Source organism: Rissa tridactyla, chromosome 13, assembly GCF_028500815.1.
Source record: "Rissa tridactyla isolate bRisTri1 chromosome 13, bRisTri1.patW.cur.20221130, whole genome shotgun sequence".
Taxonomy (NCBI): Eukaryota; Metazoa; Chordata; class Aves; order Charadriiformes; family Laridae; genus Rissa; species Rissa tridactyla.
Window position 1 is genome coordinate 7,495,583 of NC_071478.1, and position 16,771 is coordinate 7,512,353.

General features: G+C 40.4%; 1 protein-coding gene across 3 annotated transcripts in view; it reads left to right on the forward strand.

Moving 5' to 3' along the window:
* TMEM132C (transmembrane protein 132C) overlaps positions 1-16,771 on the forward strand; it is a 222,453-nt gene that overhangs the window by 154,680 nt on the left and 51,002 nt on the right. For all 3 annotated transcript variants that reach the window (XM_054220006.1, XM_054220005.1, XM_054220007.1), the window contains one exon: positions 11,191-11,374. In XM_054220006.1, the coding sequence (XP_054075981.1) occupies positions 11,191-11,374 (184 nt within the window). The remainder of the gene's footprint in view (positions 1-11,190; positions 11,375-16,771) is intronic.

A 16,771-nucleotide genomic window follows, 5' to 3' on the forward strand; every position in this document is an offset into this window, starting at 1 on the left:
CGGTGTCAAAAGCTTTGCAAAAATCCAAGTAGATAACATCCGCAGCTTTTCCCTCATCCACTAAGTGGGTCACCTTATCATAGAAGGATATTAGGTTTGATAGGCATGACCTGCCCTTCACAAACCCATGCTGACTGGGCCTGATCACCCTGTTCTCCTGCATGTGCCGTGTAATGGCACTGAGGAGGATCTGTTCCATGACCTTCCCAGGCACCGAGGTCAGACTGACTGGCCTGTAGTTCCCCAGATCCTCCTTCAAGCCCTTCTTGTGGATGGGTGTCACATTTGCTAACCTCCAGTCAGCTGGGACCTCCCCGGTTGTCCAGGACTGCTCATAAACGATACCAAGTGGCCTGGCGAGCACCTCCGCCAGCTCTTTCAATACCCTTGGGTGGATCCCATCCGGCCCCATAGATTTGTGCACCTCCAGGTGCTGAAGCAGGTCCCTCACCGTTTCCCTTTGGATTACGGGGGCTTCATTCTGCTCCCCATCCCTGTCTTCTAGTTCAGGGGTCTGGGTGCTCAGGGAACAACTGGTCCTACTGCTGAAGACTGAGGCAAAGACTTCATTAAGTACCTCAGCCTTTTCCTCATCCTTGGTCACTATGTTGCCGGCCCTATCTACTAGAGGACAGAGATAATCCTTAGTCCTCTTCTTATTGCTAATATATTTATAGAAACTTTTTTTGTTGTCCTTGACAACAGAAGCCAGGTTTAGCTCTAGCTGGGCTTTGGCCATCTCGGCGGAGTTCTCGGTGGAGAACTCCATCTCGGTGGAGTTCTTTGGTTAATGTCAGCGTGCACCTTATCCTACACTTTTCTGATGTTGGGTTGGGTTTTTTTCCTTTCATATCTTTTGAGGACAGATTTGGTGAACTGCTTGCAAAATGTATGTTGAGGGGTACTAAATGTGTGTTCTTTCTGGGTATCTAAACTTTTGTTTTTTTAATGTTCACCACTTAAAGGCCAACCTGACGATGCCGAAATAGTGAATTGAGGGATGGAAGGCGTAAGTGAGCAACATTTACAAAACTCCCCCCATGCTCTTGTCCTTCACACTTCTCCATGCACGGCCTTGGTTTTACAGTGCTTGTCATAGTTTAATACTATAAACTCTCAATGCACAGCAGCAAAGCTATGCCGAGAGACGGCAAAGTGTTCCTTTGCAGGTTTGACCTTGCAAGATCATACTGTGCATAGTTGCAGTTTACAGAGATTGGGAAAGAACAAAATAGTATTACTCAGCATTGTGATGATAACTTCTGGACGTATGTATTTAGAGTGGACCAGTCTTTACAATTATCCAGGACAGTGTCCTAAAGTGTAAGTATACCTGCAGATATCCAGTAGATCTGAATCAGACCACTGTACCTGACTGCTGTCCTGTCAACTTTCCCCTATGTCATTCCCATTTCCATGGAGTTTCAGCTGAGCTCAATATTTATCCTACTGTTACTGCTCAGACTATCTTTTCCCAATACTAGTTTGGGGTTTTGCTTTACCCTAATTGTATTTTACTTTAGCATAGTGAATACCATGTGAGCAGCATACAACATTAAAGAGAATTTGCAAGAAAAGAGTAGGATTAAAAGAGTATATAATATATTCTACAAATACTAATAAGGGGAGACATGACCTGAGACTGCAGAAAAGGAATATATTCCTGCTGCAGACTGCTCCTTAGTGAAGCTTGCAAAAATATATTGACTTTCTAGAAATAAAACTACTTCTCCACCTTCCCCAGGCTGATATTCTCTAGCTCTAGAGTGTACACAGTATTATTCAATTCCCTGCAGCCTCTGGGCCGAGGGACTCCACACAAACTGAGTTTGCTCTGTGCTGAAATTGCAGCTGTTGAGCTTATTTCTCAAAGGATGCAGCTCATTTCAAGATCCTTTACTCTCTCTTCAGGCAGCTTCACAGACACCTAGAAAAGCTCTTGAGCTACATTGGAGGTCTCTTCAGATAGCTGCCACCAACCAGCTGTTGATCATTGCTTCTGATCTGAAAAATCCCTTTACTTTCTTTGTGCGCTCGAACTTGAGAGGCTGCAATTGCACCCAAATGGAATGTAGGGGAGAGCATGGGGCTGTCACCCACAAGCTTGACTTTTCATTGCCCCATGAACTTTGTTCATGGACAGCAAGTTTGAAAAACTACTTTAGATCACCTTTGGGTTATTTCCTTCATTGTTTCACCATAATATTCAACACTTGATTATATGGGTTCTTTCCTTTACTATGCCATTAAATGTGTGCTTTCTTTACATCCATTGCCTCTATGAAATGCAGATATTTTATCAATTTTACATGCCTGGTGAATGGTTAGCTTTCTAGGTGTTTTTCCAGTAGGTAAGTGCAGCTACCCTGTTGAAAAGGAATGGGGATCTTTATGCGCAGATGTTTTTGGAATTTCAAGCCTAGCCCAAAAGCAGATAAGCTAGCAGAGCAGTAAAAAAATCCCACAGTAAAAACTATAGGAACTGGAATCGTAAGACACCTGACTTGTAAATTAGATGTGCATATCACACATCTGATTTACATATGCAGTTACGTATAAATGTGATTTGTCTTGCCACCTGATTCATAATGCAGTTTCATCTTCAGTTTGTTTCAAAACAGGTGCAAATGCCTGATACACTTACATCTGCGTGAGCAATACCTGGAGGCATGTTATGCATAGCAATGAGCAGTCAGGCTGCATCCCTTTCTTTGATCACTGTGTCATTTGAGACCACAAGTGTCTGGTACAGTCCAGTATCAGTAACCTGTTATTAAAGAACTCAACTGCTCGTGTCAACAGCAGCTGACACATCTTCACTGGAAGGGGCAGCCTCTTTGGGGCTACTCCAGTAACCAGGCCCTTCTACATCTCTGTGCCATTTTGATCGTATTTTCAAAATCTCATTGCTAATTGTGGGTACCTTGATTTTTTTATATCCCCCCCCCCCCCCCCCCCCCAGAGAATACTAGTTTGGCACCTGGGAGTGCACGGTCATAAAATTGGTGACCTGTCTCTTGAGTCATGCTTCATTGTAGTTCCTGCAAGTAGGGCTTGGTATGAATGGCAGCCACAAATGCGGACTGAAAGAGGAGGCTGAGTCCAACTCATAAGTGGATTTAGAAAATTGAATACCTTGTTCTGTATCAATTCCAGGGGTATCTTTGCTTATAAATGGAATAAAACACACATGCAAGGTATTTGTAATCAGAAAATCAATTATATAGGCTGCTTTTTCAAAGGGGTTCTCCTGACTCTGAATATGTTTCACTGGCTACTCCCAAACTACTGAAGAAAACAATTAAAAGTGAATGATAAAACATGTTTTTGTGTATTTGATCTCATCTTGCTGCTTTTAGCAGGCTGAAAGAGCCATATAATCTAATGCTGATGATCGGAATGATTCTGACTTCCTTTCTCCTTTTGAAAACACTGGTCTTGGAGTGAATCTCTCTGAAAATCTTTGCTCACGGTCTCTTTTCCAGTCATGTCTCTCGGAAGATTTTTAGTGCTTACATATTTGCTGTCTCCAAAAGAGGAAAATACTGCTTACTTACAGTGATTCTGGAGAGATTCCAGTGCTGAATGAATTCTCAGTAGAAAATGTCCTTCTCAGAGGCAGGAAGAGATGATGAATCACTGTGAAAGCTTATTTCTTGACCAATCTGCCTATGTATTTTGGTATCTGAAATTACAATGAAGACATTAGCAGACTAATATCTTGCGCAAACTGAATGGAAAATGTAGTGAAGGTGGGAGATGATGATAGCTCAGTACTGGGATCTGCACGTAGTCTTTATACGATGGCACCAGTCTGAGACAGAGGGTCACACACCTGCTTCCTTTGGGAAGAGGGAAAAATCAATCTCATCTACCTTGTGCCTGGATGTGATGTAGCATCAGAGAAGACTAATGAGCCTGCTATCTTGACTGCAGCATTTATGGGTGATTAGTGACTCTAAAAAAATGCTCTGCATAGAAGGAAGAAATTGGTGAGTTATTGAGATCCCCAGTCAGGTCTCCCTCCTTTAGGGACTGTCTCGTTCAGCTTTCTGCCTGTCCAAGAGAGGAGCATTTCTGTTTTTCTATACTCTAATTAGCAGCATAACTTTTGCTGTTTGTTCTAGGATGGCAGTTAACATCACTGAGATTAGCATCTGTGGGCAAGGCTTGTACAGAGAGGTCAGATAGACACCACATACTGTTAATTTTTTTCTGAGACTACAAGAAAAAGTTATTATTCACCTTGTTCAGCTGGCAAATAAAGGCACAGGAGGATCACACCCCAGGCTCATCCTACCTCATGCCACCCACACGGTGCGTATTTTGTCAGCTAAGAATTCCCCTTGCAAGTGGAGCCTCTCAGCATAATGCAGCAGTTGAACCAGGAGTGGTTTTCTGACTCTTTCCCACATGGCACGTTGTTGAACCCAGCTGAGAGGTACTGTACAAGGTACTGTACTCAGGTGCCTAAAGTAGCAGACAGACACCAGAGGTTTTTTAAAGCTCCATGATGCCTAATTCCTATTGATTTTATTTTAGCTGTAAGGATCTGTATCTTCATGTCTTGCCTGAGGTCATTAAAGGATGCTGTGGAAGAGCTGGGAAGTGAAATGAGATTTTCTGTCTCAGTCCAATACCTTAATCAAAAAGCTATGTTTTATATCACAGTTTATGACAAGAAAGCTAAGAAACCTTATTAACTAATCTAACTCTCATCTGGACTGTGTGAAGAAATCAAGTATAGTATGATATCATCCCTTTGAAGATATACATGTATATTATGTTATGTTGCTCGAGAGTTTTCTAAGTTATACCCTGGATATTTTCCTTTGAAGACCTTCATAATACTTTTAATGTGGTAGTTTTCCATGAAATTATGCCCTCCCTATCTGTTAATTGCCAAAATAGATCATCCTTTGCTTTCTCTTCTGTTGGTTTTATGGTTTAAAGATGAAAGCTAGGTTAGCATTGCAAAATAAGAAATTTAAACTGCATTTTGTCTCCAGTAGTTGGCATTCTTCTTTAATTACCACATCTTTTCCACAGTTTTTCAAAGGGATTACCTTTGTAACAGCTCTTATTAAGGACCTGCTGAAAGAAACCTATATTAAGCATTTGTACTGCATTTGATCAAGTCTTTCAGAAGGCAGATGGGTGGCTCAAGGTCCCAGTGGTGGATATTACAACATTTAGCTCATTGGCGTCTGATTCAAAGCAACCCGGATTGCTAATGACCCGCCCTTTGTTAGCATTGAGTGCTGACTATGTAAGCAAATTGATGTGTAAAGAACTGCCCACATAATTTAATCATCTTTAAAGTCATCATGAGTCGCATTTCCAGATCAGGTTCTGATCTCTGTGTTTTGCTAATTTTTTTATAAATTGCTGTGATTCATCCTGATCCTGGGGTGTGTCCATTGAAGATGGCCCAGTTATCAAATGTGGTTAGGAGAAGGTGTAGGAGGAGCAAGAAATTGAAAATAGCAGGAATAGAGGAACTATGTCCTGTACCCCGTTATTGTCTTTTCTAAAATGGGAAGAGGCACTGCTGTATACATCTAAGTGGGCTGAAGTACAGATTGTTCTGAGGTCCAGTTTGACCACTGGCGTTTGATGAGAGTTTGTCTCTGTACATGGTAGTAACACACCTCAATACATTAATTTTAGTGAAGAGTAAGATGTACAGTGTAACTGAGGGAGAATGGGGTTTGTACTCTTTTTGATTTTTTATGTCATTTAGTAAGTGCTGATCTTGCATTAAGATGTCACTGTCAAACTAGATAGCATTAAAGAGAGGGAGTTGCTAAATTTTCAGCAGGTCGAAGTATACTTGGATCCCTAGGCACTTTCAGTACAAATCTGTTGGAATAAAAGATGACTAAAAAATGTTTTTAATCTAGGCTTTTTACAATTTCTCTTTTGAGAGCCACTGTAATAAATCGAAATTATTGATTTAGCCCATAGCAGTCCTAAGATTCACTCATTTAAGAGTCTAAACTGCTCTATTACTCAGTGCAATAACCCAACACTTTGAAATCTCTCATCAGAGACTCCTGGTCCGCACATGTAGACAGGCATTCAACAAAGATTTCTGTTTGTTTATGGATCTTAACAGCAGCTGAGATCTCTGCACTGCTTTTCTTAGTAATTATCTGCCAGCCTTCTCCCACTGCACCCTGTGAAAGGCTTTGCAGCACTGGGCCTGCGATTCACTGTGTCTGGGCTCAGCTGAGCCCTGGCCACGCGTGGCCAGTACAAGCCATTTCAGCATTGACAGATTTAACATCATTCCACCTCTTACTAGACCTCTGCAGCGAAACAGCATCTATTTTGCATTCTAGCATCTGTGGTATTACCCACAGTATGAGTCTATCCATGGGCTTATGTGTGGGTTGTGTATACATGATCCCATGTCTTAAATCCCCTATGTTGAAAAGGGGGTTAAGTACAGCTTTTGATACAGCCAGTCCTGGGTATCCATATAAGAAAAATCTCCTTCCAAGGGTAAATGTTTCTCAGGGCACTGAAGGTTTGAATGATCAATAAGTAGATGCAAAGGTATGCTTAATATTGTACTCAAAAATATTCAAAAATCAAAAATCCTGGTTAAATTAACACAAGCTGATATCAAAAATGTGTTTTCCGTCCATATAGTTAGCAAGAGTGGGTGAGTTCCATGGCAGTGTCTCCCTATGTCACTTCTGGTTTGCCTTTTATGCATTTTTTATTATCTTTCCATTAACAGAATATTTCCGTTCCACCCTCTTTTTCTAAAACTGCTCCTCAGAACATTCACACAGCTCTGCAGCACAGTTCCTCCTCATTCTCCTGGGGTATTAATTTACTGCTGGCCTATGCCAGTAGTAAATTACTAACCCCATCACTAACTTGCTGGCTCAGCTGCTGTAACCAATAAGTAGCACCTAATCATTGCCCATCTGCTCCAGCAAAGGAGTGGCTACGGGTTCAGTGCTCCTCGCTTATGCCTGTGCGCTCAGACCCAGACCCGGAGTGGCTGTTTAGCAGATCAAAGGGAGTTCTTACTCCCTTGTGCAGGCGCGTGGCCCAATCTAGCCCTGAATGATTAGCATATTTATAAATTAAAATAAATCCAAGGAGTGAACTGGCCCAGGGGAACTCTCAATCCCGTCAAATTAGACTCATATATCCACCCCAGAGCAATTCCTTAGAAGCCCTGCCTTCATGAAGCTTCATTTGTAATCACTACGTGCTGTGTACTTCAGAAAAGTTTTATAATTACTTGCTGTTCCGGCTGCTGAGCAGTTCTAAATGTTAGATATTAAGGAATTGCTGTTTCAGTCAGTGAACAAGCTCTGAACATTAAATGTGCTTCATGAGAAGTTTTTTTCTCAGCCATTACACGTCTCTGAAGGCATATTTTTTTTTTCAAGTGGATGCTTTCCCAGCTGTTGATCATCTCTCTGTTTCTTCTGTATGAAGAGAGAAGGAGGATTCTGATGATAGTGTGACATTGTATAAAGGCGTTATTGCTGTGGAAGGAGATAGGTGCATTACTCACAAATGCAGGCGTTGAAATAATTATGCAGGTCATCCTGAAAATGTGCCAGTAAAACCTTTATCTTACATCATGCATGTTTTGGGACATTTTTGTATCACATATTTTACAGAAGAAATATTTTAGCAATGCTTTACAGAATTCTGTGAAGGACTTTTTGTACCAGTTTTTGTATCTCTCCACCACTACAGCTTAATACCCTGGAAAGAAGCAGCCTGTTCTTGTCATAGGTCAAGAAGATACTTGGCTTAAATAGCTCAATGAGTGGTACCAAGCGCTTGGTGAGAACTGGAAATCCAAATTAAGCAGGTGGTTTTGAGGCAGTGTTGTAAAAGGTGATAGCAGTGATTTTTTTCACAGAATAGCTCACCAATTATCAAAAATATGCCTCATGCGCAGAATAATGTTGAAATTTAAGATGCGTACACTGGAGACGATTTAAGACTAGAATCAAGTGCCATGGTTCCCATTTCCATCAGTACCAGAATGATGGGCCAGTGGTTAACAAGAGATTTGGAAAAAACACAGATCGGTTCCTTACCCTGTCCCAGTCTCCCATATGACCTTGTGCGTGTGTCAGACAGCCTGTCCTTCAGTCCTCATGAGCAAAGTTGAGATACTGTCTACAGTGGAATGGAGAAGAGATTTAGGAGTGTATGACCCTCGAGCCCCACTGCAACAGACGGCGTATAAGTCTTGTTTTAGTCCTACAAGATCACACGGTGACAGATGTAACAGTGGTGGAAAAGTGATTCTGATGATTCTACATTTGGGAGGAAGTCAGTCAGTTTATGTCAGACTTGTTTGTGGTAGAGTTCAGTGCTGCTCAGAGATACAGGCTGTGGTTTGTGGCTCCAGTGTAGATAATATTGCTGAGAATGCGACCGAGGCAATAGCAGTCAAGTGCGGCTTACATTACAGTTGTGCAGTTTGCCATGTAGTTCCCCAGATGTGTATGTGTGTGCATAAGAGATGAAAAAATGTTGACATTTGCTTTGGTTGCGATAATCAAAGTCATTGAGCATCATGGACTTAAAATATAAAATCCAAAAGATGTACTAGAGTCCTCTACGTATTATTAGGTTGGAATGAAAGAAGAATCCCTTCATGTGAAAACTAAAGGATATATATATAGATGTATGAAATACAGGAATACTGAGACAGTAACTTAAAATAACTATGTCTACACTGAGAGCTGACTAGTCCTTGCCTGCAACAGGATCCCAGGAGAACTTCCCAAATGCTTCTGCATGTGTGCATGCTAACGGTAGCCAGCCTGAACTAAGGTTCATGCTGCAGGTGATCTCAGGAATCTTGTAGAAAAGTTGTAGTGACCTCACACTGCCCTTTTTCAATCACAGGCCATTGTTACAAGGGTGTGTGGATACCTAGATAAGGCCAGCTGCAGCAGGCTGTGGTCTGTCCATGCTGCAGTTAAGTGTGCCGTGAAATGCTACCTAGAAACAGCATGCCCAGAGATTTTGTTCTGGGTATTTCCCCTGGGTAGCTCAAAGCCAGGCTCGAGCGTGCGCTGCAGGTAGACAGTATGGGCAGCTCCTGAGCAGAACACCAGGCAACTCTTAGAAATGGTCTGAAGGACCAGGGAAAATCCAGTGTTGTGAATCAAAGTGTGGTGAGCCTTAAGGAAGTGATCAGCCCTCACCTAAGTCCGTGCATCAGGAATCAGTGGGCTGGCTGGGAATGAGCTCTTTCCCACCTACAGCTTCCCACCTAGAGCTCTCTGATCCTACCAGCACAGTTGTGGGGCTTTTGTTGTAAAGCTACACATTTCACATCTGCTCAGAGGCTATTTAGAGAAGTGTAGGCTTCTTGATCAGGAAAACTTTCCTGACATATATTATCTCTTGGAACAGCTCTGGTGTGTGCAAAAATTTATTCTCTATTTAGCGTAAGTGAAAGCACTGAGATAGTCAATCACGTGTAAAAACTTTTTCTCTGTCAGTTACTAAGCATCAGATCTAGAAATGGTGAAAATAATGGCATTTCAGGTGTCATTAATCTAAGGCATAATGGTGCCTTTAACAGCTAAATGAACGCCGTAGCTCAGGTGATTCAGGTATCTTTGCATATAATCATGCTTTCAGATAAATTACAAAGTTCAATCCAGTATGTATTCATTTTGAGATCTCCCAGAAGTGTGTAAACTACAGTTATCGCAGTTGCCTTGTATTTACCAGCTGTAAGATTTATTTAGCAGGAACTCTTCAAATGGGAATAGGCTGGACTTGAGTTATGAATTGCGAAACCCATCCATCTATCGCATTACTACCCAAAATCACTCTTTAAATGCATAGAGGTTGCATACCACTTTTGCAGAAGTGTTACAATGTCTCTACTTTGACACAGCAAGAAAACAGCAAGGAAATAAATTTAAAGTATTAGGCAGCATTAAGACTTTTCAGAGTAAGCCATCCAAATGAAAACCCATAATCAAAATAATAATTATCAGGGGAACGCATTTGCTTTCAAAGTAATCATGCAAAGTAAAGCACAGAATATGTCTTAAGTAGTAAAAAATGGTGATTTCTGTTCAGAGGTAAAAAGAAAGTCTAGCACTTGAGAATGTAAGTGCTTTGTACATGATCGCTTCTTGATGGATTTTCGCAGAAATGGGCCTTCGTGTATTGTACATAAAAAAAGAGGAAAAATTGAAGCTGTTATGTGATGAATGCTTCCAAAGGTGTGATGAAACTGGAATTGGGTTACTGAAGCTAGGAAGATGCCTGTCTTTCTCTTCACTTTAAAATTATTACAGCGTGGGGTTAGGTTGAAGTAATATTCTGTGAAATAGTAAGATTTTCTACACTGTGGAAAGACATTTGGAAAGTTCCAGAAAAGTTAACGTATAATTTCTAATGCAAACAATTTGTACTTTTTTTAAAAAACATTAAACTAGCAGATCATCTGGCAAATTCCTTTCATATATTCTTTTTATTTCTGATGTAGTTAAAGAAATTTAATGCGAGGGAAAGAATTTCAGCATGTCTTTTCATATTTGTTATTCAAATTAACTTATGCCTCCTGACTTTGTAGTATATTTTACCTGACATAGCTTTGTTCTTTTGATTTGGTCTCGGCTTGCCTGCGTTTTTAATTTACAGAGCGTACCTCTAAGTTTAAACTAATCTTGTCATTTTGCCGTTTAATCATGTTAATTTTTTTAATGGCTTACATGCAGCATACGTGAACTCCAGTTACACTGAGTTTCATTTCTAAGGCTTTATGTGATTTTGATGGTGGACGTATTCAATGAATCTTGTTTTTTCTTTTTGGCTACGCTAATTCTGGGCTCTTCGGTCTTCATGAGCTGCACTGGACTTAACTTTAGTTGATCGGGGTCAAATCCATCTTGCAGTAGGGTTGAATCATACTTACAAAATCATAAAAAAAAATGTAATGGAATAAGTATATTTTGGATTTTATCTCTCCGCATAGTGTTCATGGTAAGAGCAGCTGACATTTTGAATAATTCCCGTTTGTACGCTCTGAAAAAGTTGTGGATTGAAAAAAGCCTTGTGTTATATCTGCATATAAATAGCTGCATTTTCCAGTGACTAATATGATTCACTTCATTTGCCTTCTACAGCAAAAGTAATAGTTCTTCCCTTTCCCTGTTTTCCTCTTTTCAGAAGTAACAGTTTATTCAATGAGGTCGTGCAGATGAACTTTGAAATAGCCAGTTTCAGCAGCCTTTCTGGAACGCAGCCCATCACCTGGCAGGTGGAATACCCTCGGAAGGGGACAACAGACATAACCTTGTCTGAAATCTTCATCTGCCAGAAGGATCTTGTTGGAATTGTTCCATTGGCGATGGTAAGAAACTGCTTCAGCATATTTCTCCATCTGATCTGTATGCGGTCTGAGAAAACCTATACCAGGCCTCAGATAGACTTGCAAAGGAGTGCTCTCCGTCCTGGCTCCCCATTTTATAGCTGTACAGGGCTACTTGCTAAAATCTTGCCCTCATTTAATGGTCTGTACACATCACACAGTTTCAGTTCTTATAAAGTTAACACAGAGGAAAAAGATGCTGCCACTTTGAAAATCTCTCTCAGACTTTAAATTATGAATTTCTGTCATGCATGGTTCCCTCCAGGCTACCAGCTGGTAACACAAAGCCAAGCAGATTTACCTTCCCATTTCTAATTGCCATTACATGGCCTTAACTTGCAAGCTGTAGAGCAACTTTAGAGGGCCTTGAGCACCTTCTGCTAAAGCCGAAGTAGCTTGGTCCTCACTAGACTGAGACTGATACTAATTTCACTGGCTGTTTCTCTAATAGTGTAAGAACCTGTGGTTTCAAGGAAGAAACGGAAAATAACAATAGTCTCAATGATAGATTTAAGAAAAATGAAGTATAGACTTCCGTGTAGAAAAACGCCTTGGGTTAAAATGTACTTGCTCTGTTCAGTGTCATAGCACCAGTTTTGGGCTACCCAGCTCCCTGTGAAATCACACCCATTGCCTGTCTCACAAATGTGATTTGTGGAAGCAGTGTCTCCTTCCCTTCCTCTGTCCCAGTGAAGGTATAATTACTTCTGCAAAGCAAGGCTGGGACAGTGGGAGCACTGAGACTTAGCAGTTAGGGCCCCCTCCTGCAAGTGAACAACCTAGGATTAAATTCCTGCTGAAGTCAAGCGAACAAGAAATTTCACTGAAGTCTCCAACATCTCAGCTGCACTGTTTTTAGGTAGGCATTTTATTTTCTGTGGGATTTAGGTACACGCTGAGAACTTTTCCTATGCTCACAGGTGAGGTAGGCACTGAGCCTTTATTTTGGAAGTGCTGCTGAACCTCAAGAAAGAGAAAAGCACAAAGCTGCCAGCTACATAAGAAAGGACCAAGTGGCAATTAATAGAGGAACTGCACGTGCTACCATTAATCAATGTTAGAGCTCAGGATTTGGAAAAAGAGTTAGACATATCCATCCCACTTGTGAATTTTGCCTCTCCTGTGCAGAATCTTGGTGTTGAAATTCCAGCAGTCATTTCTTTGAACAGTATTCTGTGGTTTGCAGCAGATAATTAGATGAGTATTATTTCCTGGAAGTCCTAGTCTTCAATATATTCTTCCCCTTTGAAGAGTAAAACTGCTGCTCATATCAAATGAGGTCATGCCCAGCAATTTCCTGATCCAAAGTCTGTTAAGTCAGCAGAAAGTGCGTGCTACATTCCAGATCTGAGGGGGAAATAATTGTCCTCATTACCTGTGGAGTTGAACACGGAATAGATATTTGAGCATCTGTCTTCTAAAGACTTGGAAATGTGCGTAAGGAAGGCTTTTGTGGTCAAATTTTATTTTGAGATAGATGCCTTCCAGTACCAAATGACAGACAACTGTCTACTGGCAGACTTAACATCTTCTTGTTCATTTCTTGAAAGAATTCATCAGCTGCTTCTCTATATTCCATATCTGAGGGAATCAAGATTTTTTTTTTAATATCTCATATCAGGGTCTGATGCCTTTGCATTTGCATAGACAGTTCAAGATTTACTTGCAGACTTGTGTCTATTCTAGATCAAAATTCATTGACCTACAAGGGTTCCTTTAAGAACCAGAGGTCTAAATGAATGCATTTAGTTTTGCATAAATCATATAAGGTAAGATCTTTTATTCCCAACAGGTGTACCATTACGCACTCTGGGTTGTGCAAAGGGTTCAAACAATGAAATCGTTAAACCTTTCTCTTTGCAAAGCTTTCTTGTGTTTGTTTATCTCATTTCTGTACCTTGTGATAACACTTGGCTGGAGCCAAAATATACTGTGTTAACAGAATCCAGTTGGAGGGGATACCAATGCGAAATTGGCTTTACTAGCAGGATATTAGTAGATAAAGGGAATTTTCAGAGTTTTCTGTTAGCTGACACTGCATATCCAGCCAGGGTGCTTTCTTCATTTAGGCATTAATCTCTAGCTGAGCTAATTACCTGGCAGGTCTCCTGTTCAGAAACAAGAGTCACACTGAAAAGAGAGAGGGTGATACTCTATCTGCTGAGAAGTCGGAGCATGCTCTTTATCTCAACTACACACTGTAAAGCAACAGCGCGTTGCTGCACACAGAAATTGGATCTCAATGTTTATCAGCAAGTACGTTTCATAATCCTCTGGAGGGTAAAGTTGATTTTGCTGATTTAAGCATGGAGTGTTCCTACAGCAAAACTGCTAACATCAAAAGTAAAATCTGTCACTACGAATTTCTAAAGGTGGCCAAAAAAAGGGAAAGAAGGAGCTGCCAAAAGATACTGTACTGGATTAGGACGTAGGATCTGATCGAGTGTCTGCCATTGGTCTGATGGGCATGCTAGTCAGTCCTTCGAAGATGGATTCAGCAAACTTTTGCTGGTTTAACATAAAGGTTGTCTCTGACTCACAGAGTAAAGCATGTCTCATGTGAGCCATTCCAAACTTACGAAGCGAGAAAGATCATGTATCTTTTATTGCCCTATGCCTGATTATGTTACAAAAAAGTAGTACGATGAAAAACAAGTGGGGCTTCAAAAGGTTAGTGCAATTGTGTTGCTGCAGTATTTGGGAATGATAGAGATTAAAGGATTGACATTGTCAGTAAGAACTGAACCTGGAATTTTAAAAGAGCTTTATAGGACTTGGGTCAGTGGAGCAAGTGGTAGGATACAGTTGCTGAAAAACCAATGGAAATTCATCATACAGTCAAAAGAGAGGGATTTAGTACGATCCATATTCTGTGTGCCTAACTACGGGGCTAAATAGTGTTAAGTAAGAAACAAGTAAGAAACACCACCACCACAGTGGTGCTGCTACGGTGAACACTACACTGAAAGAAAAGGAGCAAGAGATATCAAAACTACTGGGCTAAAAATCAGCTAAAAGTAGTAACTTTTTCCCAGAAAAAAATGAAATGGAAATTTGAGATAAGTATGTTTTTTTCCTGAGATCAGAAGTTAATCAATCTGAGTAATTTTGGAGGACATTTCACTCTTCAAGGTATTTAGAGAAAAAAATGAGACAGAAAATTTAGGAAAATGTATTTCTAACTGGTTCTGTTGCTTTCAGGAAATATATCCCACTGTCTGCTGACAGGAAAAATCTACCCCAAAGATTTAATCTTCCAGCAGAGAAAATCTACTGTCTATGTTGTGCCCTAATCTAGCATTTCTGATTTCGTGTTACTTTTTGCAGGATCAATTAGAAAAATGCTTTCATAGAAGCTTAATTAATTATCTGCTAAACTGCTTTTGAAAACGTCCTCAATTAATCACAAGTAACCTCAGAACTTTCCAATTAAGGTGTACGAGGTTGCTTAACTTACTTCCCACATTGTCCTCAAATTTCTATCCTGTCATGTGCAAATGCAGCCAACTATATTGCTTTTACCACTTGACTAGATTAAAAAACAAAACCAAAATGGTTCACATTTGTAGGACGCACACACACACACACACACACACACAAATCCTACTGAAGAAGTCCGTATGTTTGTGTTCAACACGGGACCATGTTTTAGGAAATTTAGCAAGATTTCTTTTCATGCTTTAAATGGATAATACGTATTTTTAATACCATTAAATTTTGCTTTGGCCTAAATCAAGGTAGAAGACCTGCGTAAGGCACATCGGTGTTAAAGGAGGAGGACTCCTTCCTGGGAGGTGGATTGGCAAATCAATGGTTTAACATTTATGCAAGACCATCTGGGTCTCTGGGTACAAAACTGAAGTAGTAGTCCTTCAATAGCAGGATAAACTCTCGCTGAACTAGTTCATCTCTAACTGTGACTTGCATGAAAGCCAGATATTTAAAGTGCTGAAGTGTAAACGCAATGTCAGGAGTCTAATCTGAGGGTGCAAGTCAGAATTTACTCTAAAAAGACATTTGTCACCATGGGAAGCCATGTAACTTGCTCATCCGTGCATATTTCCTCTTTAAAATAACACTAATACAAAGTTTTCAGTGGGTCTTTCAGGCTTAATTCATCAGGCTCTATAATCCATTGGTAACTGCTTGCACGCAAATCAAAGCTGGAACGGCTCTCGGGCATTTCTTAAAAGTTGCTGGTGTTTCACAGCTCACGTGCTCAGAAGTTCGTCTTTTCTCCCCAGCTCTATCAGTGGGTCTAATAAAAGATATAGGCTGTCTCTACACGTCCTGCCTCTCTACTGATGTTGTTTCATTAGGAAGTGCTTGTTTTGCGTGTGCCTTTCTTTACATTCAGAACTCGATGTATTGACAGTTCTGCTGCAGAAGTAAGTGAACGGACATCTAAGATGCAGAGCTGTGACTCAGCCAAAAACACTTTTTGACATTTTTATGGTTATGCTTGTTAACTTGCTTTCCATTAAAACACAGATGATGGAAAATTTAGCTCCCAAAGCAATGTTTGTTTTATGTACACATTTATGTATGCCATTCCCTAAGGTAAAGATTTTTTAAGCTATTTCATTGTAATGACGTCCCTGTAATACCATTTTAAAATATGTACCTAAATAAATGGAGTTTTCATCGCTGCACAGTCTGTGCCTTCACACCATAAAGCTCTATCTGTTTCAAGGTCACAGAAGTGCAGAATTCTCACTCCTCTTAATCTTTCAGTCTTGAATGAAGCGGGGGGCACCAGGCACTGAGGAGCTTTCCAGAGGATAAAATCTGAGGCTACATAAACACATCCATTTCCTGATTTGCTTATCACAAACAAAGGAACAGATAATCTACGTATCAAACTTTTCAGGTGACAGGTATTGTCTCAGATAATTTAATTATGAATCACATCAGGTAAACAGTGTGACTTGAAGGAAATTTATTTGACATAAAACTGTCCTGTTACTATTAGTAATACTAACTGGGACAACCTAAATCAACTGTGAAGCCCTAAATAATACCATGAAGTCAAGAGTTGTTAGAGTTCAATTACAAGACTGAGTGCTCTGCGTGAAAGACCAGAGTTACAATCTTCTGATCTTAAGGGAGAAGCAGTAACCGAGATCACTTATATACCTACAATTACCATCGTGGCAGGTTACAATTGTCTAAACAAGGATAGCATTCCTTCCTTTAGATTTATGGTGGATATAATTTCACTAAAGTTTATGTCATTGCTCTATATTTGTACCAGATGAACTCAGGAGCCCACATACCTACTTATAAATTGGCCGTGTCACATAGTGCGTAGAGCTGTGACTAGCAATGCATATCGATTAATCTTATCTGTTAAGAACTGGCTTTTTTGTTGTCTGCCCA